General features: G+C 43.1%; 1 protein-coding gene across 2 annotated transcripts in view; it reads right to left on the reverse strand.

Moving 5' to 3' along the window:
- PAPPA (pappalysin 1) overlaps positions 1 to 25,041 on the reverse strand; it is a 1,283,063-nt gene that overhangs the window by 345,930 nt on the left and 912,092 nt on the right. For both annotated transcript variants that reach the window (XM_078641985.1, XM_078641984.1), the window contains one exon: positions 13,923 to 14,430. In XM_078641985.1, the coding sequence (XP_078498111.1) occupies positions 13,923 to 14,430 (508 nt within the window). The remainder of the gene's footprint in view (positions 1 to 13,922; positions 14,431 to 25,041) is intronic.

Raw genomic sequence — 25,041 nt, forward strand, 5'->3', positions numbered from 1 at the left:
AACTTCTCTTTCATCATAAACCTGTTCAGCAGGCGCAGGTCGAGGATAGGTCTGTACTCTTTGGCTACTCCTCGTTTTTGGACCAGGAAGTACCGAGAGTATATCCCCCGGTTTCGCTGCTGAGGTGGGACCACCCCTATTACCTTATTGGAGAGGAGGGTAGACACTTCACTTCGTAACAGAAAATTGTGTTGTTGAGGGAGGCAGTTCAATTGTGGGGACACTTGCGGGGGGGGGACTTGAACCTCAGCAAGTAACTATGCTGCACAATATTCAGCCCCCATCTGTCTCTTGTTATGGTTTCTTCCAGGTGAAAAACGATACTCCCTCCTACCGGAGTGGCGAACGGGTGCATAGGAAGCAATGCCTCACTGCTTGGGAGGCTGCTTGGAGGAGGACTGCTGTTGCTTGTTATTCCCTCTTCCTCTGCCAGGGTGCTTCTGCTGGAATTGGGACCACTGCTGGTTCTGGGAGGACCATTGAGGGGTTTGAACCCTCTGTTGGCAGGGACGTTTGTCGTTCTGATGAAAGCGTTTGCGAAACTCCTTCAGTTTTTACAGCCCAACTGCTTTGACCGTATCCAGCTCGGTCTTCATCTTAGTTATCTCCTCATCGGCATGAGCCCCGAATAAGGAGGAACCATTAAAAGGAAGGTTAAGAATCTTCTTCTGTGCGTCCGGCTTAAGACCTGTGAGGCGCAGACACGCTGAGCGCCGTGAACAGATGCCATGTGAGTAGCCATGCGCGGCGTGATCTGAGGCATCCGCTGCCGCGCTGATGACTTGGTTGGCTACTAGACCACCCTCCTGCAGTACTGCCGATCTTCTTTGGGGAGCTTGTCGGTGAACCTTGCCAGGGAGTCCCAAAGAGATCTGTCATATCGCCGGAGAAGGGCTGAGGCACTTGCAATCTTCATAGACGATGCAGAAGTATTGCACATTTTCCTGCCATAAGAGTCTATTTGCTTACTGCCCTTTTCTGGAGGAACTGAAGCTGACGAGGATGGGGAGTGTGCTTTCATGGCAGCCGCCACAATGACGGAGTCTGCTGGGGGATCAGACCTAAGAAACAAGGGATCTTCGGCTGGAGCCTTGTACTTCTTAGAGATCCTCGACGGAACTGACCCCACTGTGGCAGGGGTGAGGAACATGGCCATAGCTGGTTCTATAAAACCTAGCACCAGAGGCAGCAGCAGTCTGGGAGCTGTACGATGGTGGAGTGTCTAAAAAATGATTGACGTTGAAATCACAGGAGTATGCAAGGTGATATTCAACTTCTTTGTTCCTCTACCCTGTTCGTCAGAGAAAGTCCGGATGTCATCGATGGGAGATACCCTTGATGGTGGAGTCAAAGAAAAGGTGGGCGAATAGTCCCGAACAAAAGACCTCGTGGAAGAAGAACAGGTAGATGATCTTCTGCGTCTCCTCTTGTGTGGATGTTCGTGGTGCGAGCTGTGACTACCCCTTGACCGAGATTGGCGTGTGGAATGCAACCTTGGTCTTCTGGGGAGGGACTTGGAAGCCTTTGCAGGAGCACTTCGATCAGGAGAGGTTCTGGATGGTGAGTATGTCCGAGAGTAGTCTGAGCACGGACTTCTGGGGTCACCTGTTCCGACACCCTGCAGCCATCGAGGCGACAGACCATAGGCCCTCTTCTCGCCAGCTCTAGGAGATCTCTCTGGAGAAATCTGCACAATATTCAGCCCTGGAGATGATGACTGGGCTCTTGACGTCGATCGGGATCTCGACGTTGACTTGCACTGGGCCTCCTCAGTGGCCTATGCAATTTTTTCCCTCGACGTTGAATGCCTCGACGTCAATGAGGTCTGCGTCACCTTCGGCATCAATGTGCGCAACGATCTACTGCGGGAACGCCATCTTGTCATCGACATTGGTCTCGACGTCGATCGCCGACGGCGATGGGGGGACCACGACGTCGACCTCCCATGACGTCGTGCTGGTGTGGATCACCTCAACGTCGAATGATGGGACCTTGACGACGCTCTCCAAGTCGACATGTCCACTTGGGGCATGGTCTTCGCCATTGTGTCTCTCGACGCCGTCCCCCTCGAGGGTGGCGGAGAATGCCTCGACGTTGACGGAAGCCTCGACGTCGACGGAGTTTTCTCAGGTCTTTATGGACCCCCAGTCTTCGAGCCGAAGTGCTGTGCCTCGATGCCGACTTACTGGCATGCGGCGGAGAGTCTCAACGTCGAGACGATGACTCGTCCCTCGCGCTGAAGAGTGTCTCGGCCTCATCGACGGCGATCTCGACGGCGAACATTCCGTCACCTTCTTCTTCCTGGACTCAGGGGAGGTGGAACGACACAGTTTTGTTGATGCATACTTGAAGAAGGCGCTCTGAAGTCTACATGGTCACCTCCATGATGGCTTCTGTCCTTCTCCAGCTGGGCATGAAGCTTGATAGGCTGTCCTTCACGCAGAGTCCTTTTGGAAAACTTCTGGCAATGATAACACTGGTCAGGGTTGTGTGAAGTTGGAAGACACACAATACACACCAAGTGTGGGTCTGACAGTGCCACTTTCTTGCCACAGGAAGGACATTTTCGAAATAAAGCAGGCTTTCTGACTGGAAAATTTTGGAAAAATCAAAAAGCCAGTAGAATATGCCTCTAGTAATCAGAATCTGTCGAATTTTCTGAAAAAATATCAAATATAAATCACTTTCAGTCAAAAAACTGAAGAGCTCAAACTCCAGGATCCTCATAGAAGGAGCCGGAAAAAAGAACTCACCTAACTGTCACCTGTGTTGCATCATGGGATCAGGGAGTCTCCTGCAGGTCTTAAAGGCACAGTACCCTAACCCTTGAAAGCCTTAAAGGCAAGGTGTCAGTTTTCTTTGTTTCATTGCTCTGCTATGCAGCCTACAGGCAACTGCCTGCAATTACAAGTTTTCCTTAAGGCAATAAAGCATTGTTGGAAGACAATTTCTCACTGCTTCCTCTTTTCCTTATGGGTTAGGAGGGTATTGTTCTTGCAATGCAAACCTATGTAATTTCGGCATTTTTGCCATGTTGGAAACATTCTATACTGCATGTTTTCACATATATATAAATATATATATATATATTTTCTATATGCTCTGGGATCCCGCACATGAGCAGGGATTATTCATAGATTATGGCTATTAATGAGTATCCCCTGGATGAGAACTGCAGCAGCGATATTTCCCATTGAGAATTCTAGCTCATTCACCCCTCTAAGCTTCAGGTGAAAGCTTAAATCTTACCTTTTAGTAGGCAGTGTTAAGACGGGAGCCAACAGACCACTTTGGAGTGGAGTGTGCTATGTAAATGGAGTACCTTAGTCAGTCACCTTACATGCATAGATGCGGCACCCCTGTCCTGAGGACATCTGCTGGTGGTCAACAATGTGTGGATGAAGCTACGATCACTTTGTAAAAAAATAAGTGCCAGTGCTCTCGTAAGGAGGCCACTGTAGCTCGCACTACACATTGGCCCTGCCATTCCTGTCAATGTTAGTAACAACGCAGCTACTAACCATCACATTCCGACAAGTGTGACAAATCGGACTCTTTCAGACCTCCAAAGCTGTAAGAATGGCTTGGGCGACAGGCAATAGTCATTTATAATGTATATTAAAATAATCATTTACTGTTGTTGTGGTCATCTCTAAATTAGCGAGACAGTGCCACCTGTGGCAGAGTGTAACAAGCCCCGCTGAACACAGTAACCCATCAGCTAAAATTAAGCACTGGTCTGAGCAGGACCAGGGGTGCAATATGACTATATTGTGTAATCTACACTTGCAATTTGCACAGCTTAAAGCTGAAATTGAAAAGAATCATTCGTGGTCCCCAGGTCCGCTTCTGCTCAACTAGCTGCTTACAAAGCGTGACCTAAAGATGCTCACAGGTAGAAGCTACTATGGTGACCCACATTAAGCATTCAGCACCAGAATCCTTGGCAGGGTCGTACTGAGGAGGAAAATAAGCTCAGGCACCAAAATAAAAGTGGCCCATATTAGTGTATTAGAAATCTAAAAAAGTGTCCTATGTTTTCAAATTGTGGCAGTTTTGAACTTGTAAAGACCGCTATATAAGTATTTTTCACTGTGTGGAAGACATTATGGAAACGAGCTTGCTACAAGCAATGTTTTCTTTTAATATCAGGGAAATCAACACTAGAAACCAATACAGCAGAGTATAAAACAGGCTCACGAACAACCGAAAAATGACCCACACACGAACGTGTCGGAACAGCCCATCTGACACTAACTGATTGCCCAATAGGACAGGTCGGCCCTGATCCCTGGGGTCCAAATGAGAACATCCCAGCTACCCCAGGGTAGTCTCCCCCATGTATTAACTTTTACTCCAGATTTACTGCTGTCCATGCAAAGCCAGTTCTGGGGCTTCCACATGATGTTGTTAAAGAAGTAGTACATGGCTCAAATTGACAGTTCTTGGCTGCCATCCTGCGTGGCAGGGAGCAAGCAAGACTCGCCGGTTGTCACGGTTAACTCTCTTCCACTGGAAGTATGTAGAATCGCCTCATTGACGGCGTTCAAAGTGGAAGCAAAAAGATTCCTAATGAACAAATTCTTACCGTAGTAGGGATAGACTCAAGTGCCTGTTGACATTGCTCCTACCACCATTGGACTTCCATCTGATTCGGCCCCCCTCCCACTGCATACTGTGACTCTCCTTTGCTGCTGCCTACACCTGCCTATTACATTTCCCTGCTGGGTGCAATTGTACTGTAATATGCAATCTTTCCTGTTTTTCTCCTACGTAATATGAATATTGCTTTTGTACTTCCTCCCATTATACTGTTAAGCGCTCTCATATCCCTCAGGATCTTGTTCACGCTATATAAAACGTTATGAATAAATAAAATAAATATATTGTTTTATTCAAGATTTTCAGGTTAACACTGATACAAATTTTCAAAAATAAGTGACATTAGTTGCATAAGTGGTATACTAACAGCGCTTACTTATTTAAATTCTCATTTAAATACACTATATCCGATTGCATTATCTAATTAAAAATGTCAAGGTCAGTTCAGTTGTATGGTAGTGCCCAGAAACTGACCCTAGGAGTAACGAGCTTTACTTGTTGCTTCCACGTTACCTGAGAATGAACCACCAGCACAGGATCTGTCCGAGTGGTGTATCTCACTCGTAAACTGTCACTGTGTACCTTCCTGTGGGTACAGCAAGGGCACCAGGAAAGATGCCAGTAAAGAGGAGGGGGTCTTTCGGGTGAATGCCTGACATCAGCGACACCTTCGCTCTCCATGCTTTCCACACATGGCCTGCCAAACCCAAGGACGAATTCCAACACAGCATGTATAGCAGATGCAAGGGGGTGCATGGCGTCCTTAAATGACTCAGTAAAGTATCCTATCTCTGAAGCACCACAGCTGTAGCCGCGTGTGCAGTGCAACCGCCCTGAGGCGCTTTCGTACTCAACACCCCATCTGGCCTGCACCGGGTCTCCTCCTGACGGAGTGAGGCCAGCAAGGGACACAGCCCAAAGCCAGAGCAGAGTGTATAAGCACCTATATATCCCTAGCTCACCAAAGTATGTAACTGAGATTGTAATGGGTGCCCAGGACTCCTCAAAAAACGGTTGGAGTGGGGCAAGAATAAGAGGCGCACACCTCCCATTCGTCTGAATCACAGCATGAATTGAAAAAAGTAAAAATGCTCAATATAGCTAATTCCATCAGGGATAGTGGTGCTGTGTAAATGCCAATTTAATAGAATACAATTTTCAGAATGCACAATTCCCTTTCTTATTAGTGGCCCTGATTTACATATATTGGAATGGTGCTACAGAAGACAGGAATGTGACCACACAGTGTGAAATCACACAATAAATTCCCAAATTAAGAATAAAGCTCATAATCTGGCTGCAGGCAAGGAACCACTTATTCGCCCTTACATAGAGGGTCAATTAGAGCCTTTCAGGATTGGTCGTTGAAAGGAAAATGTCTCTTAATAGAGTTACGCAACGTATATGCAGATACAAGACATTACACTCATCTCTACGAATTGCTGGAGCTTGCATTGGTACTCGTTGTACCGTACACCTATTGTTAAGTATCATAGATATCAACTGTGGTAGGGAATATAAAGGACCGAATATCAAAGAGTCATAATATCATGATCAAAATATAGAAGGAACAAAGTATCTAGGGCTGGGAGGAACACAAAACTCTGTGAGATTCTGCAGAGTTCTGCCAATGAGTGGAAAATGGCACTTTGCGCTACTTGCACTGTAATTTAGCACAGCTGAACAATCACAGCAAACAAACAGCACTACATGGAGCGCCATATAGTGCAGCTACTCGAGTTCATTTTGATGCCGCTTGAGTAGATTTTCTACTCAAGCGGCAGCCTTCCGACCGTGAACAGTAGCAACCACCCACGTTAGAAAAATCAAACTGAAATTGCCCTTTGGGACCCCAAATCTTGCTCTCAATCACCAACTTAACATTCTGGAGCCTTGTGCGAACAAACCATCTGCCACTCGGTTATTGGTGGAATTTGGCCGGAACTCCGCAAGACAAGAGTAACGCGGAGTCGCAAAATTCTGCCAATTCCGCGGGCAGAACAGAATATTCCACCCACCCCTAGAAATATCAAAGAGGTACGTGCACAGAGGGAAACATGGATTTACTATTCTTACCTTGAAGATATACATCAGCAATGTACGCATATTTTGAGTTAAGTACAGAAAGTCTATACAAACTTACCTTCTGATATTTTGTTCCTCGATATTCTGGACACAATATTGTGCCCCTTCGATATTCTGTTTTACGATATTCCCAACCCATTCCATAAATATCTAGGGACTTTTGGCTCTTTGAAGAGACTTGTAGCATTGATCAGCAGGAACAAAGCTTGCAGTAGTTAATCCCCAAAAGTTTAGAACCTGTGGTGAGCATTGTGTAAATTGTGAAAAATGACCCAGCCATTAGTGCTGCATTGTATATACATGTTCTACATCGTAGACTTTGTGGTGCTAGGTTTTCACATCACCTAAGACATAGAGGTAGGTGAGCCAACAAATTATCAGGAAGAGCTGAGCAAGAGCTGAGCCAAGAGCCTGGCTTCTCTCTAAGAGTTTGTGCACGAGCCTAGCCATGAAAATATTTGGCATGTCAATCATGCAACAACCATCATGTAAAAATATGAAAAATCTATTGAGAAATGTGTATTTAATTTTAACAAACAGAATACATTTCACCTTATTTTGAATTAATGAAACACTTGTATAGCGCAACAAATGCTCTACCTGTGTGCCAAGGCCCTTTTTTACCTCCCTTCAGAGAGAGGTACTTATTAAAAGCTATAACTTTTAAACTGAACTTACAAACATTCCTGCCTTTACCCTGACAACAATGCCACTGGTAAACAAAGAGGTCCATCAGTTGTCACATGCACCGTTCATGTGGCCTAGATGTTTATTCTACATACAGTATATTAAATAACATGCAAGAGGTTTTGGTACGTCGCACATTATCAGCTCTCATGTGTGATAATAAAGAAAAAGTAGGCATAGTGACATAGAATATTTGGCTATCATCGCACAATTTGGTCAAGCGTAGAAGCTAGGATTGATCCCATGTTTTCGGAGTTCAAACTGTGCAGTTCAGCCACTGCCTGGGCTTCTCTTTCTCTCTCTCCTTTTGTTTCCAAAGGCTAATGCTTTGTCTTTATTTCTTGCCAGATGACATTACAACAGGCAGAAGACACATGAAGGCTGTTGCTCGTTTTGGGCTCGAGGGTCCAAGATGACCTTGAGCTTAGCCAAAACCAAGCATCTGGGTCAAGTTTTCAGCGGCTTGCTTACCACTACTAGGCCACTGTTTATTTATAGTGATACGTTGAGCAACACCGTAGGTTTAACAACGTCCAACCAACCACCACTGCTTGTGTGTTCCTCTGGAAACACTCAGGCTCCCCCGCTAAGATCAGACCATCCATGCAGGGCTGTGGGCGCCTCCGGTTCTGTTATGAATTTCATATCCAGACCGAATTTGTTTGTGCCGCGCCAGCTTCTCATCACTCCTTCACCCATGAGGTCACTTCCTTTTCAGCAGCAGGTCTTGCATGTGTTTGAGATGGACAACCTGCCCAGCCCCCTTATTGCATTTGATTTTAGGGTGCAAGAGATCCAGGGTAATTACTGAGGAGTGTTGCTGAGCCTGTTTTACGAGGCCTGTTCTTGCGCTGTTAAGAGCGTTTAATGCAACCTTTGTTCCCCGTGGCTGGGATTTGCAGATCGCTGTACCTCAATTACGTGGTGTTGCTTGACAGGAAGGTTATGATGGGAGGTATTTTTTGAGGTGAGGTAACTTATTAATTACCCGCGCTGAGAGCGCACACGCCGGCTGGACGGTGAAACTAAGACCTCCCGCCTCACCTGCCGCCAGGGGAGAGATTATGTGTTTTCCATTTCCAACTTCCTAAAGTTTTCCATTTTAGGAATGAGGGAACGCACGGTCTTTGTTCCATTAAGCATATAAATGTGGGAAGGTGTTGTGAAAAGGGGTGACTAGTACAATCTCCATGTATACAAGTGTTGGTATCGATTTACAAAGAAAATACCGACTCAAAAAGAAAGAAAATGACAGATTTACACCTACAAATGAGTGTCGATTTTTTTATTTCCTGGGACGCACACATATTTACAGGAATCGGAATGGAAATCTGCACGAGCTACAGGTTTCCATGCGTACTCCTAGGAAGGTCACCTGACATTGCCAGAGTGAACACCATGTTGTTGTGTGGAGTTTTCCACAGGAGGAAATCTGCACAATCGGAAGAGGATCCCCTGTTTATTTTTTCTCTACAAGGAAAATATTTTTAACCCCGGAGAAAAAAATAAATGTGTGCCTGCAAATCCGTAATTATGCAGTAAAAACTGAAGAAACAGAATTGCATAAATCCACTGACGCTCACCAATGTCCATTGAATTATCCAATTATTTACAAAAAAGTCGAACAAAAGCTCTGACTCCTGTCTTTGCCTATTGTTAGCTGCACTTCATAAAAACAGAGTTGTCAAGATAAATGCACCAAAAATAAATATGCAATATAAAAATACATAACGGGTAACAAGTGCAATCGAGTCCTATTGTGCGTCTTTTGGGTAGTGGTGACATTTGAAGACAACCTGTCCTCGTGGTTTATGATGCCACCAGAACCCCTTAATGGAAATATTTGACTATATTATATGGATACCCATCATGTGTCACCTCTCATTCTCTCTCTTCCTTCCTCTACAGCCAAATTGGCTAGAGATAAAAACACTTTTCACTTCCTCTGGGATTGCATAGAGGGATTACTTTACACATGGAATCAACCCTTCTTATAGTCACAGGGTTTCCTCAATGTCTTACTACCTTACTGCAGTAATTTACTTCCTTTCATGCACAAATACATTTTGTTAAAACAAAATTGCAATGGAATAAACCACAGATGCAGGTGCGCAGAGTATAATATGCTAATAATTGCCATTATTGAGGGACGGGAGGGGCATACAATTCACTTGAGGCTTCGTCTCTTGTGAGTCATGGGCCCATCCTCAATAGAAAAACTTTCATGATCATAAACCCCATATTTCACAGGGGTCTACAAAATATTTTACGGTTATCTATGTATGTTTGGTAAATTACAGTAGATAGAAATGGCTACTCTAAAGATGATCAGGGTTCCCATCTGGAACATTTCTGTACCTCATTGTGTTGCATAAATTACAAATTTGGCGTAACTCTGCAAAGTGTGCTTTCCCAACCAGGGGTGATACAGGTGAACTTAGTTTAATGAACCAGCGATTAAATTATTGTAGCCCTGAACAACACTATTCAATGTGTAAATTATATAGAAGTGCTGCTTTTGAGGTTACTAAGAATCCTATAAAGGGATCAAGGATACCGTGGAAAACAGCAACAACGTTATTTTGTTATTTAAAGTATTACACACTGTACTTATAAGAATGAACACTTTTAAGCTAAATGGTATTTATTACTACAGGAACAATCTGTTTCTCAGTACATCTAAAACAATTACACAGAATGTTATAAACACAGCAACAAGACACGTTATAAATAATGAAAATAGAATGAACATTTCCAGCATTATTAAAATGTCCTTTAAAATGTTATCTAGAGCCTACTTCTATTCGCTATACTATGAGAGCAAGAAAAGCAGAGCAACATGCAATCTAGAGTTTTATAGGGAGCAGACCAGCTAAGGCTGTCTATATCAGAGGAGGTGTTAAGACAGTGTTCCCCACGAAGACGGGCAAACACCCACTGCAGTAGCAGTTAGTTAGTCTTCCTCCAGGACTTAGCTTTATCAGCTTCAGACTTCAGGGGAGATGTATCATCTGAGTGTGAAGTGTGCTTTCAGCAGGCCAGACGGTCTCTGACAGAATCTTGGGCGATAATCTGGCCGAAGGACCTCTCCTGACAAGAGGCAGTCCTTATATACTAAATTTGACCAGAAATTGGAATGTCTGACACAAGTTTAGGAATGTCTGACACAGATTAAGTGCATCAAGGTATGCGTCCCAGATGTTTCCTTATGAACATAAAAGGCATAAGGACGTCAAATCAGACTACGTTTTTTATTGACATGTTGGTATCTGTTCTTATTTTACCTGGAATATGGTAAGGAGTAGACATTTGACCCAGACAAATGTCTCATTAGATGTTGTTTCTATGTATTTAATCGTAGCACTTGATGCTATTACAGTTCCTAGAAAGATAAGCTCTGGCAACATCTGCATTTAAAGGCAGACATGACAATGAATCTGCATAAATCAGGGAATATGGCGACTTTCATTGTCTAAGCTAAGGAAGATGGCGGCCTCCATGAACTAAGATGGAATCAGGACCTACATAAGATGGAATAGGAACCTAGGGACTTTACTTTAATTGGTAACCTACTGTAGGTGAACAAACAAGAATAGGGCAGCATGCATTCCTGTTGGAAAATAACATATTTCCTTACCTCATGCAGTAAAGAATTAGTGCAGGGATGAAATTCTTTACAAGGTTTAAAAATAGGTCCACATTACGCTCAAACCTACCAGAGGAGAACTCCTAAAGTCATTACAGAGAAGAATTTGTCAGTTAAAGGTTAGAGATTTCCCGAAGGGTGTGCACCATAAACGTCAGAAATCGATTGCCTTTCATTATATTTGACAAGGAAAACTCTGCTCTGGACTTTAAATTGTCTCATTCAGGTGCACTAGAAAGGATGTGCATCCCAGACAAGTAGATTACTCGCTCTGCTACAATGATGTATAGGCAGTTTACAGTTCACTAATTAGAATCTCCTATTATATTTTAACATTCGTATATAACGCTTATTAGGCCTATGGGGGCACAGAGTAGAGAACAGATCATCATTTAATTTTTTCCTGCTTCAATCTTATGGATATTATCTCTTTTGGTCAGTAGTTACTTTGTTCTCAAGTTGTACTCGACGTATTTTGTGCTGCATTATATTTGCAGGAAAGCATATTTTCATTTTTTCAAGAATTGTATTCTTTGTTTCCAAGAAATTTTAGCCTGAAATAAAAAAGCTGCTTTTTTGGGAGTATGTGATTCTGATTTATTTCAACCTTACAAAATACAATTTACAGAAAATAAAACAACGCAAGGCAAAGATGACTAACGATAATTGTAATACAATATAGTTGTAAAGATGAACGTGAATAATTGAATGTCCGAGGATGGGTATGAAAAAATGTGTTTTTCATCAAGATCCGTTTCTACAAAGACACAAAATTGGCTGTTGGTAGTGCATTTGCCCAATGTCTACTCAATGTAATGTAAGAGTCACTTAGCTACTTGTAATTCAAAGCCTAAATGCTGGCCAATGCGCCACTAGCTTAGAATCATTTAACCATTAGTTACTACCACAGAATGAATTTCAAGAAGCACTAACGTAACTAAAATAAATAACAAGACTAGTACCAAATAGACATAAAAAGGTTATCTTTTATACCTGCAGCCTTCATTGAATAAAAGCCACTTTTTGTTCATCCACGTGCCCCAATGTCACTACAGCATTACATTTTAGCCCCGGGCCTTACATTTGAGAAAGCACTCTAAGCATCGACTTTGATTCTATTGTTGATATGTTTTTAACTGAGATTACATTCTAAGAATGCATTCGTTTGAGAAATGAAAGACCAGGTTCGGAAAAATGGCTTGGCACCATACATCACATCCTCAACCTCACCTTTTTTCTCCCTTCTTTTTTTTTCAGAGTAAGCTTGCCAAGGCTTTAAGTGGGCTGGGTCCTGCTGGCGCTGAAACCCGGCAGTTCAAAAAAGCAGGTGCTGAGACTGGTCTCTACTGGGCTCTCCATTTTTGCCCTCACCCTCAGGATGAAAAATAAATCTTAACTCTGCAGCAGTGCCGGCACTGCTGCAGAGTTAATATTTATTTTGTTGTAACTTCAAAGAGTCTCCTTATTGTTCTTTCACCGTCGCATCATGTCAGAACTGAAGCGTTTACAATGTTATATACAACACAGCCATAGTTTTTGTTTATTTATCTTAGGCAACTTACAACAATTGACAAAGCCAACAGTCCTGGCTTGTTGTATGTGCAAAGTTACTTGTATTGTATATCTGGATACAAGGTCAGAAGCAGCAACATATGAGTGGGGTCGCACACTATGCTAAGGACAGATTTTTAGCTTATGTGTTTCTAAGACACACTTAATTATATCGGCCACGCCCCTTTGTGAGATCACCCAATTTTTTTCATCCGACATAACGCCCTGAGGTCAGCTGTCCGCACTCTGTGCTTCAGAAGTGATGCAATGCTTTTTTAGGCAGCATTTGTACTGTCTTCGAGACATGCTGTATTCAGGATATGGGCATAACGCTCCGCCCACCTTCCATCCATATTTTTAATTGCCTCCTGTCCCTGTTATTTGTAAATAGTGGCTTTTCATAAGTCAATAGGGTTAGTAGTCCCTCCTTAATACCGCCTTGTCTCTTCTTGTTACCTCCCATGAGGACACCCGCTGTTACATGTGTTTTACTCCCTAGGTTTTAGTTACAGCCTCAGAGTACTATTTTCTTAAAGGGCTTCATGCAGGACACACACTTGGTCCTAATCAAGACTGGCAGTGGTTACTTTACTCACTAGCACATCTCTCATGTATATGATACCTTCTATAAAATTCCCTTCATCAGCTCCACACAGAGTACAACCTAATCTTGAATTAATATAAAAATTATTTGTCACATTTCAAAGCTACTAATTGTACATATGGACACAGCTATTTGAATGTACTTGTGGTACTGTCTTGCATGCAATGCATTATGGGTAGGGTGGATTTACCATATCTTCTGTAGGGTACAGTACCATATGTGACCGAAAGAGGTCCTTGGGACCTCTTTAGCAACATATAGTACTGCACCCGGCAACATGGCTAGGTAAAAAACATTGGCATTTATAATGCCAATAACTCCAGCTTTTCAAGGTGCAGTAGTATAAGTGGCGAAAAGAGGTTTTGGCACATATGTTACTGCACCCTGCAACATGGCTAGGTAAAAAAAACATTGGCATTTATGATGCCAATACCTCCAACTCCAACAAATGCGAGACTAATTGCATTTCCAATGTAATAAGTCTCGCATTTGTTAAAGCGAGTGCTGTTGCCGTTGAAAATAACAATGTTTTTTACTTTTGCTTTTTTATACCATAGGCAATACTGCTGTGCAAATATAATAACTCCACTGCAAATAAAAAAACTAAATTTAAAAACATTGTTATTTTCAACGCCAACAGCTCTAACTTTAACAAATGCAAGACCTATTGCATTACAAATGCTTGTTGTCTTTTGCTTGGTAGACTAGCATTCACTCTTAAAGAATTTGAGCATGTGTTGTACTCACGTGTCTGTGAATCGTCTGTTGAGGTCTGAGAAGCTAGCTGCTTCATCAACGCTGAATGGCGGGTCTCGGACAATGCGGTAGCTGACAGGGTGGCAGCTGGCACACAGGGGGCTGTCGGGGACAGAGATGAGCATTGCAGCGTCAATCTCGAGGGACTCGTCCAAGGTGTATATCTGAACACTGCTCACCTCCTCCGTGATGCTCTTCAAGTCTATCTTGATGGTGAGTGGGATGTCACAGAAGACATCCTGGGGGCCTAGAGAGATGTGCTTCCCGCTTACTGTCACCAGCCGGATATCATTCACGGCCCCCGTGGAGTCCAGATCTGCGGTAATAAGGGTCACCCAGATAGTGAGGTACTCTGGAATTAATGGGTATTGAAACTCCAGCTCCAGGTGGCAGCCCTGGGGCTCTGGGCAGATGGGTGGCACCTTCCGTTCGACCACAGCATTGTTTGGGCTCCAGGTACGTACACTTGACTTGCATGGCTGTTCCACATCTGGATGACCTGCAGGAAATGAAGACCAGAATTAATTAAGCAGGTCACGCATCAATTTCCCTAAACTGATGTCTGCAGGACACGATCCAACATTTTATCTTGCCTGATGATGTCTCCAGTGGTAAACAACCTTTACAACGCAACTTTTACATCGTAGAGCCTTTACAACGCAACCATTACAACGCAAACTATTACAACGCATTGCTCTGGGGGGCGCTCTAGGATAGGGAATAGGTTAATTTACTATCCAATAACCTTCCCTAGTGTCCACGGGGACTGGAGTTGGAATAGTAAATTAAACTATTCACTATCCAGCACCCCAAAGCACTATGCGTTGTAATGGACTGCGTTGTAATACTTACGTTGTAAAGGCATGCGATGTAAAAGCATGCGTTGTAGTGTCATACATCCGTCTCCAGTACATCAACTGTGAGTCACACTAGCTTGGTGTTGCCTACAGTACATCAGTTACCAATTTCAAAAGCCTAATGTGGTCTTCAGTGCAGCGGTCATCGGTGTCATTAACCTGTTGCCTTCAGTGGCCAATCAGTCTGATTCAAAAGCCTGATTTTTTCCGTAGTACTTTATGTGCAAGTCTGATTGTTGTTCCCTGCAGTAATCTGCCAGCTTTACTTATTTTACAGTTGTCGCCATTTAGGCAATAATTGTCAGTGTTTACAAACGTTATGTTGCCAGTGATGAACTCTCCATGAATGTAACCATCGTTCAGTGGTTGCTTGCTCGTTGGGGGTTAGAGGCAAAAAACACCTGTGCACTCGGTGGGCCGTTTCTTCCATCACAGATGCAGTTCAAGCATTTCAGTGAATCAGGAGCACTTAGGGCTCTGCCATACATCTGGGAGCAGCTACTTGGCTCTCACTTGTCTAACAAAACACTTTGCTCCCCTGGCCAAAAGGTCAGCTTCCCAATTCTGCCGTTTGTTGGCACATGGAAATAGATGTGGCTAGTGGCTAAGCTGCTGGCTATGGAACCTGGAGACTTGGGTTCCACTCCCAGCTCTGGCACGTGACAAAAAATCTTGGGAATCTTGGCAAATCGCTTAATCTCCCTACGCCTAAAACGATAAATTGTCTAAAAACTAATGATTGTGAAATGGTTTCGATTTGATAACCTCCATTGCCTAAAGTGTCCTTCTTTCCAGTGTAAAGTTAATATAAATATGTAATTATTATAAACCAGCTTCTCCCATACTCTTCTGTGCCTCTAACTTAGAGGTCCTTAACCTTTTGACTCCTATGACCCCCTCCATTGAATCGTTACTGTAATCTGGGACCCCCACAGAGCAATTTCTATTATTTGAACCTCAAAACAATAAACAAAATACAGCTAAAAACATAAACCAAACAAATATATAATTGTTGAAAGTATTTATTTAATGCACAAACATACAAAAACAAAACATTTCCTTTTAATGGGAAAGTTGAAGATTTTCTAAATTGTTTTTTAAGTTATAAACGATAAAGCAATATGCTAAACTCTATTAAATCACTATGTCTTTTTTGCTTCTAATGCATGCTGTCTTTTTGTTGGTGCTTCATCTTCCATACTGTATCCTGTTTGCTGAACTTGTGGTGCTCCCACAAATCAAGCAAGGGATCTCAATTTAGGGGCATGAATATTTGAAGGTCACGCAGCGCAGCAAGTCACCTTTTTGCGATACACCGCGTGACAGGGAAAGGACAGGAATGTGCTGTATTTAAAAGAATACACTGCATTCCTGCCTTTATCCCCTTCGCTGGTGACTTTTTGGCTGCCTAGCGCAAATGCAGGCACCATGGTGCAAGGGTGCCTGCATTGTAAGGAGGATTGCCCTCAAGCATTGACCTCTTTCTAAAGAGAAAGTAATGAGGAGAAAAAAGGATATTTCTCTTCGTTATGCTTTCCCTGGGAAGGCGTAGCAATTTGGTGTATTCCCAGGTCTACCACTTTTAATAAATCTGGGAATGCGTCAAAATCCATGGAACGATTCCCTGGAGCAGACTAACACAATGAAGCGATCTGCGCTGTGTTGCGTTACTCTGGATTTATGAAGCCACTCAGGGTTACGCAAGGTGGGCTTGCAAGGCTTCACAAATCGCATTTTTGGTTTGCATCGTGCATGCACCACGTTGTGAGGTGCAAGTGCAAAACAACCCCCCTCATAAATAATTGTAGATTTTTTTTTTGCATTTTTCTAATGTACACATACTTTGACAATCGACTAGCATTATTCAACTTTCCCAACAGTCACTGTCCACTTGAGTATGATTCTTGGACCCCAGAGGTCTGTGGATCACAGGTTAAGAACCGCTGGTGTACGGCCCAGTAAACATGACCAATAAACATGTTAACTATGCACAATATGATTGTCCAGGCTTTTGAGGCCCATGGGGTCAGTTACAGTGTTAGCGCGAATGTGGCAGGCTGGAAGCAGGAGGTCACTCTGGGTGAGGCTTGATACCACATTACAAGTCTACTTCCCCTTCCACAGATGAGAACGGTGACCCTGATCAGGTAAGTAATGGAGCGGGCTTGCTGTTTATGTGTGTACATGCAAATGCATTTTATTCTACATTGTTTATGCGCAGGTGTGCATTATTGGCATTAGTGTGGCCACCCAAGGTATAGTGGCAGCTATGTCAAGCAGATAGTGGACATCCAGTGGATGTGGTAGAAATACATTGGCCTGTGAGGCAGCTTCAAGGCATGTAGTACATGTGAGTATTTGATGAAAATGACCAGCCGATATTTAGTGACCAAACGGATAAATGCTATTACCCACTTGTGTGCTCAGGACGGCCCCTGGCTGTCCTACGTCACGCTGGGTGTGTGCTCAGGACGGGCGGGGGCCATCCGAAAGCCGCTGGTTCCCCCAGCGTGGCGCAAATTCCACATCTGCGCTGGAGAATTAATTAGTGGGCGGAGTTCAGACGGCTCCCCAGCAACCTGCCCCCACGCCCAGCGTGACATAGGACGGCAAGGGGCCGCCCTGAGCACGCAAGGGTTACGCCCCCTACTTAAATCCCCGCACCACAGTGAAATTTGCACCGCATGGAAGGGGTTAAATTAAAAACCTGGTATTTGTACGAAAAAAAAAGTTATTTTCAAAATATTAATTGTTTGGTAAAAATTAGTCCATTTACTCAAGCCGTAATCCGCATATGAGAATGTTGTGTGTGTTTTGTAAAGAAATTTGATGCTGATGTTTGGCGATAAATGTACTACATTCCCAAAATAAACAGAAAACAGATATTTGGGGGGATCAAATCATGCTAATTTCTTGTTGCAGAGTGTACTTACTGCTATGGCTGGCATTTCATATCCCAAGTGGTGGCATCTGCTTGCTAATGTTTTTGTTATATTATCATCGATTCTGCTTTCCAGAGCGAAAACCTGCATCAATGGTACAATGTTAAGGATATCTCTAGAACAGGTACAGCCTCTCTAACCAGAGAGGCGATTTTGTGTCTCAGTCTCTGAGATTTGATTAACCTGAGGGATAGCTCTTCTATCTATTGACGGTAAGTTTGAGATTTTTGTACGGTTTCACTTTCCAGCTCTGCTCCCTCCAGGTAGCTTATAAGTTATTGCATGTGAAAGATAAGATAGCACAATCACAGGTGGAGAGCAGAAGTGAAGAACAATTGTATCTTCATTGTGAAATTGCATAACTCGATGATGATAGGGAAAGGAGATTAAAATGCATCTATTCCGACCATTTTATGAAGTTTTGTCGCTGAAGCTTAGCCCTCACAACCCAGGAGAGGCCTACACTTGTCTCACCTACAATGTATTTGAATATTTCATGAGTACCCCTATAGATCTGCCTGTGAAAAGTAGATTTCTTTAGCAAATGTTGTAAAATGAGGAATTTATCCCCAGTTCTTCAACATTTTCTTGGGCAGGACCTGCCCAAACCCTCCTGGTTCCTTCAGTCACCTGAAAGCCTGGCCCAAAGGGGGCTGTAGTCCCCTTGGCTGCGAGTGTATGTGGGGGGCGGGCAATTTGTGTGCACTCCATTAGTAATAGAGGCCAGGCTTTACTACGAAGGATTACACTAAAAATCGAGCACCTCCTGGGTATTTGCCGATTGTTGGGAGAAACATATAATGTAGACTAAAGAAACAAGCATGGTAGACTACAGAGGGATTTCCTAAACAGTTCCTCTCTCAGTGGTTCTTTTTTATTATTGGATTCTAAACAAAGTTAAATCATTGAGAAAATAATAATTTTAAGAATAGCCTTACAATAATAATTCGGCAATAGTTAAGCTACAAAAGAAATTTCATCTCTTCCCTGTCTCATTTTTGTACACTTTAAACAATAGCCAAGTGTTTTCTTTGAAAATGTACCTCACTCTTCTTAGATGCTTTTCTTTCTGAATCTTGAACTTTGCAATAACCATTGTCCTACTTTAAAACATCATCAAACTTTCTCCAAACAATAAACATTTAGCTGCTGCCCCCTTTGTTAGAGCATACTTATTTTCAGACTGATACATCGTCCTCATTTTATACAGCCACGGAATTAGGCCCGGGTGAATTTGTAATTACACCAGAAAAATTTGAAAAATGTCTCAAATTGTTTTCATTAGGTGAGTTCGTATGACTTTTTCAAAGTAAAGACACACCTTGTTTTAAAAAGTCTTGCCGAAAGGCGTTTTCTGCTCTTACCAGTTTACGATTGGTGTCTTGCAGTTTTTTTTTTATTTATTGCGAGGCGTGTGCTCATTTTGAAAAAGTCACAAGATGATGGCACACCACATTTGACCACCAAAGTGCAACTGAGCGTCATTTTATAAACTTTTCACAACTTCTGAAACAATTCGTAAGGAACATATGTGATTTTAAACACGACTTCAGGTGAAGGGCATTATTCAACAAAGCAACCAAAAGAATCAGATTGATTTCTTGTCCAAACCAGTTATTAAAATATAACTATACTACTACTAATATAAAAATACAAATTTCTTAATAAGGGCAAGACCCCATCATACGGCTAGGGAAAGGCATTTTTTGATTTTCTTGGATCAGGAACACATTGGTGGTACGTCTGGAGTGTTCTGAATTGGTTGGTTGACAATCGGTCCCAGAACATTTGAATTTAAAGGTGGCCACTAATGGAAACCAGTGTGAGTCTTTCAAGGCAAATGTCAGGTGTTACATTTTTAGATCTGAGGTGTTTTCTGTCAACTTGAGGGTGAGCATGCTTACATTTCTAACAGCTAGTGTAGATAAACTTCATGACAAAAGCACTCTTGTATATCTGTGTACCTGAATGTAGTGTTTTATGATGGCAATGTGAGTTCTTACTTGCATGTTTTTTTCTGTGTTGTACTTTTATGGTTTTTCATTGTTTGAAGAGTGGACATACATTTCTGGTGACAAACAGCATATCTCATGAAATGTCAACTTGTCTTTTGTATCTTGGTAACCAAGCATCTACATGCGATATCACTGGCAGGCATACATTGGGGTTCTACAACGTCTACGTGTAAGTCTAACGGTATTATATTCTACGATATGCACAGCGATGACACCGGACGGTGACGTGGGGTGGGGGAGGGGCAGGATGGGGGGGGTGTAGAATGCGGGAAACGGATGATTTCAGGTAACGAAATAAATAAATAAAACAAATTTAGTTATGCACGCTGCATCGCCAAATTCGTTTTATTTATTTATTTCGTTACTTACCTGAAATCGTCCGTTTCCCGCATTTTACACCCCCCTCACACTGCCCCTCCCCCACCCCACGTAACTTTTTGCTGGTGTCACTATGTTTTTTGAATAGTCTGACTGGGATCCTGCTAACCAAGACCACAGTCACTGTGCTTCATGCCTAAATTTGACAGGGTGTGTACTTCTGTAACTGCAGAATTGGCTACTGGTAAATCCCCATGTAGAAAAGTAGGATCTTCTTATACGATTACCCCCACTTTTTGCTTGATGTGATGCTGTTTATGACTAGTCTGACTGGGATCCTGCTAATCAGGATCCCAGTCTATTTGCTTTCTCATTACATTGTAGTGTTGAGTACATAGGTACATTCCAGATTGGATACTGAGGTACCTTAGCAGTCCCTAGTATATGGTATCCATGTACCCAGGGCACAGGTACCCCAGAGGTCTCCCATGGGCTGAAGCATGCATTATGTCTCACATGAGAGGCCATGCAAAATGGAACTACAGGCTCGTCATTGCAGCCCGTGTAAGTTGGAGCTTGTACCACTAACTAAAGATATAGGTTTCCTATATCTTGGGTCACTGCACTTAAAACCTATAAGTCACCCCTATAGCAGGCCTTTGCAATCCTGAAGGCAGGGTGCTTGGTTCTAATTGAGATGGTGCCAATGCATTTACAGGACACATCTGCAGCCTACGGAGTCCATTCTACCGGGTTGCCAGTGAAGCAGCCATATACAATATAGAGGAGCACTGTGTAATTACATGATGACCATCTATAAAACGGCTGTATCGAATCCAATCATGTGTGGTATCAAACATGTTGGAATCATACCCCCACATATAAACGGTGTAGGAGGTATGATTCCAAGCAAAGGAAGAGCCCTCTGTTATGCTCTCAGTGTTCCCGGCAAGGTACTTCAATTCTGCTTTGTGAATGGGCTCTAACTGTGTTTTCATGAGCTGTCCCAGCACCACATTCAGGTGCCAAGATGATGGAGGTATTCTTACTGGAGTAAAAGTTCTGAATAGGCCCTAGAGTAGTGCATTACTGGATCACCAAAACCTTGAAATTGCTGCCAGATGCACTCTGATAAAGAATGAGTCAAGCTGGATCTTGGCAGGTGGAGTAGAAATGGAGGATTGACTCCAGTGGTGAAGTGAAAGGTTGACCTCAGAGTCCGCACTCCAAAGGCAAAAGCGTTTCCACTTGAGTTTATAAGTTCTGTTCGTTGTACCCACTCTTGCCTTGACAAGGATTTCCCTGCAGTCTGACAGACTGTCTATCATGGAGAACTCATTGAACTCAGGATCCAGGCCGATAAATGTAGTGATGTTGGGTTGGGAAGAGGAACCTGGCACCTAGTTCATGGTCAGCAACGTTGGTATCAGTTTGAGCTTGACATGATGTTGTTCCGAGAAGAGCAGGAGCTCCGTGAACCAAAGCTGTCTGGGCTACTGGGGAGCTATGAAGAGAAGTTGGCAAGGCTCTCTCTTCAGTTTGTTGAGCACCCGTTGGACCAATGGGATCAGGGGAAAAGCATAAGCATAGATTCCTGACTATCTCATTGAAAATGCATTCCCCCATGGATCCTCTTGGGAATGCCAATAGGCATTTCTTGTTCTGCTTCATAGCAAATAGGTCCAAGTTCGGCTTGCGCCACCGGTGGAAGAGATTGTCCAGAATGTGCTGCCAGTCATGGTAAAGTATACTGGTCCTGCTTAGCAAGTCTGCAAGGATGTTGGAAACTCCTGGCACATGTTCTGCTTTGAGCAATGTATGATGTTGAAGAGCCCAGTTCCAGATGTCTTTCACCTGACAAGACAGCGCTGGTGAGCGTGTGTCCCCCTGCTTGTTGAGATAAAACATGCTGATGGTATTGTCTGTGCATATGAGCACCATTGACCATGCTATCTTGGGGATAGCCTTAAGTTTCAGCTGAGTGATGTGCAGCTTTATTTTTTCTGGGCTCCATTTACCACTTATTTGTAAGTATTGGAGGTGGGCACACCAACCTTCCAGGGAGGAATCCGTTGTAATGATATAGTCTGGAATTTGTGTTATTTATGTAGACTGCTGAACAGATTTGAAGTTCCTGTCCACCAAGTCATGGATGGTTTCACGGTTGAAGTTATTTGAATGAGGTCGCCGAAGGACCTCTACGCCCGGAGCCATTGCTTGTTCAGTTCCTCTTGAAGTGGACACATTTGTAGTTGGCAACTGGGAACAAGATAGATGCAGGAAGAAAGCATTCCCATGAACAATATGTAGATCCAGACTGAAACAGACTTTCTGTGAGCTTGTTGTTAAATCTTTACTTGCCTGTCTTAGGGGGGAAAGGCTTTGTTTTGCACAGTGTTAGGAATGCTCCCAAGAATGTCAACGTTGTTGTGGGGTTGAATTGAGTGTTTTAACAATGCAAGACATGTGGAAGTGGCTGTTGCTGCTTGTTTATGTGTGGAAGTTTTTATGACCCAATCGTCCAAGTATGGAAAGACTTGGATTCCCTTCTGTCTTAGATGGCCTGCTACTGGGGCCAGCATCTCAGTGAAATGCTGATTTTAGCCCAAATGGAACTCCCTTGAATTGGTATTGAGTGCTGGCTACACTGAAGCACAGGAATTTGCAGTGTTTTCGGTGTATCAGGATGTGGCAGTATGCGTTTGTGAGGTCTAGGGCCATCATATGATTTTCTTTGTTGGGGAAGTGTAATATATCCTGAAGCATCATCATGCGAAAAGATTGCTTCATTAGAAATGTATTCAACTTTTGTAGGTCGAGAATAGGATGTCAATCTCTTGTGGTTTTTCTGATCAGAAAGAAACATGAGTAGAATCCCTATCCTTTCTGAAGTTTTGGAACAACTTCTATCGCTCCCTTCTACAGCATGATAGAACTCTGGCTCAGGAGTTGTTTTAAGTGAAGGGAGGGTGGTCCTGTTGGTGGGATGTGTGGAAGTTTTTGGAGAAACTCAAGAGTGTGTCCTCGGGAAACCACATTGAGCACCCACTTGTCGGATGTTATCCTGGACCACTGATGAAGATGGTTTGAAGTTCAACCTCCAATATGGGTTGGTGAAGAGTGTAGGGTGTTCAGCACTAAATTGTTTTCACTCTTTTCTATTAGAATCTCTTCCGCAGGCAGATACGTTTCCTCTAGATTAGTGTTTAAATGAAGCCACTGGTGGTTGTCTGTATTGTTGCTGTTGTACATATTGGGGACAGTACTGTGTCTGACCGTACGGATATTGTTGCCTGTATGGTTGATAACCACCTCTAAAGTTATAAGCCTGCCTCTTGCTCCTCGAAAGGGCTGCTTCCTATATTGGAGAGTTCCCAGAGACTTTGCTGGATCCATGTCAGTCTTGACGGACTGCAGTGCATCATTCACGTGTGTCCCAAATAAGGATTCATTGTTAAAGGGCATGTCGAGTATCTTACTTTGGATCTCTGGGCAGAAGGTAGTGGATTTTAACCATCCTTGTCTATGGAGAACAGCCGGTACCCAGTCGAGGAGACATCAACGGCACAGTCGATTATCTCTACTGATATTCTTTCAGCTCCTGTAGACATTTTCGAGCTTCCAGTTTGGCATTTTCTGGTAGCTAGTCAATGTAAGTGGTCATATCATTCCAGATTTGGCAGTCATAACGGCCTAAGATATGCTCATGGAGGATAAGCTCTTCCCGATATTGTTAAGCTGTTGACCGTCCCTGTCTGGAGGGGAGGAAATTTGTATGGACGGGTTCTTAGAGAGATGTTGTGTCACTTGGGATACCACTGAGTCTGGTTTCGGCTCCCCAATCAGTTGGACAGTCATCTCGGTCTTTGCATTTTTTGTCCAATCTTAGGATGACTGCTGAAACCTTAGCCATGTTCTTCATGGCTTTAAGAATTTCTTGCCAAAAAAATCAGTAATCAGGATTCCCACATCGACTTCTTGGTAGGTTCTTTATAATCATAGAGGAAATAGTCTGTTTGGTGAGCAGTGGAAGTTCAAATCCTTTGGCTGCCCTCTTTATCAAATTATAGAAGCCGCTAATGTCCTCTGGCGGAAAGTCTACTGGTGCAGCCGCTCCTGGGGATGGAGTGGGGATGAGATAGTCGTTCCACTTATTGGGAACTGAGGTATTGTCTCATATTCCGCTCTCTTCCCTGTCTTCGTCAATAGATGGAGCATCGTCAGGCAAGGTATCTGCCAACTCTAGTAGAGTGGCAATGAGTGCCTCAAGCAATCGTGATGGTTGCAGTAGCGGTGTAGGAGTTTGCAGCAACTGCACCAGCCTTGGTGCTTGAGGCATAGGAGCCGCAGGTGCAGATGGTGAGAACCTGGAATAATAGTCTTGGAGCATGGGTACTCACAAACGTTTTCCCAGTGGGCCACTAATTTGGTCTATGATGTGTCCAAGGGTCGCACTGATTCCATCAAGGTGGTGGTCAGGGTTTGTGGAGGGATTTGTGGTAAGGTGGGAGTAAGGTAAGCTAGGCGGATACATCTAGTGTTTGAATTCCACAATGTGAAAAAAAAAAATTGGATTAATCCCAGCTTCTCTGCTTAATTAAACTGTGTGATCCTAGGTAATATTTTATTTCACTTTCTCTTCTTTTTCTTCACTAGCACATAAAGACCTCGAAATACATGACTTCAAAATGTGTGTTGTACAAAGCCTTCTCCGGTGTTTGATTTAATAAACTATATGTTGTTCATGTATAATAGAAACCCCCAGCCTCCAAAAGGTGCACATGACAAGTGACTTGCCTAATCGTACACTATTGGCATTGTTATCAGGGTGTAGGGAAGAATACATGTTTCTTAATTCAGGGTTTGGAAACTATCACTTAAAAAAAAAACTTATCAATGCCCTGATAATCTGATGTACTAAGGTGAAACAGTTCTGCATGTTAATGAATTATTAACAGACTTTCTCATACTTTTACGG

The sequence above is a fragment of the Lissotriton helveticus genome, chromosome 5_1, assembly GCF_964261635.1.
Source record: "Lissotriton helveticus chromosome 5_1, aLisHel1.1, whole genome shotgun sequence".
In the NCBI taxonomy this organism is placed as follows: domain Eukaryota; kingdom Metazoa; phylum Chordata; class Amphibia; order Caudata; family Salamandridae; genus Lissotriton; species Lissotriton helveticus.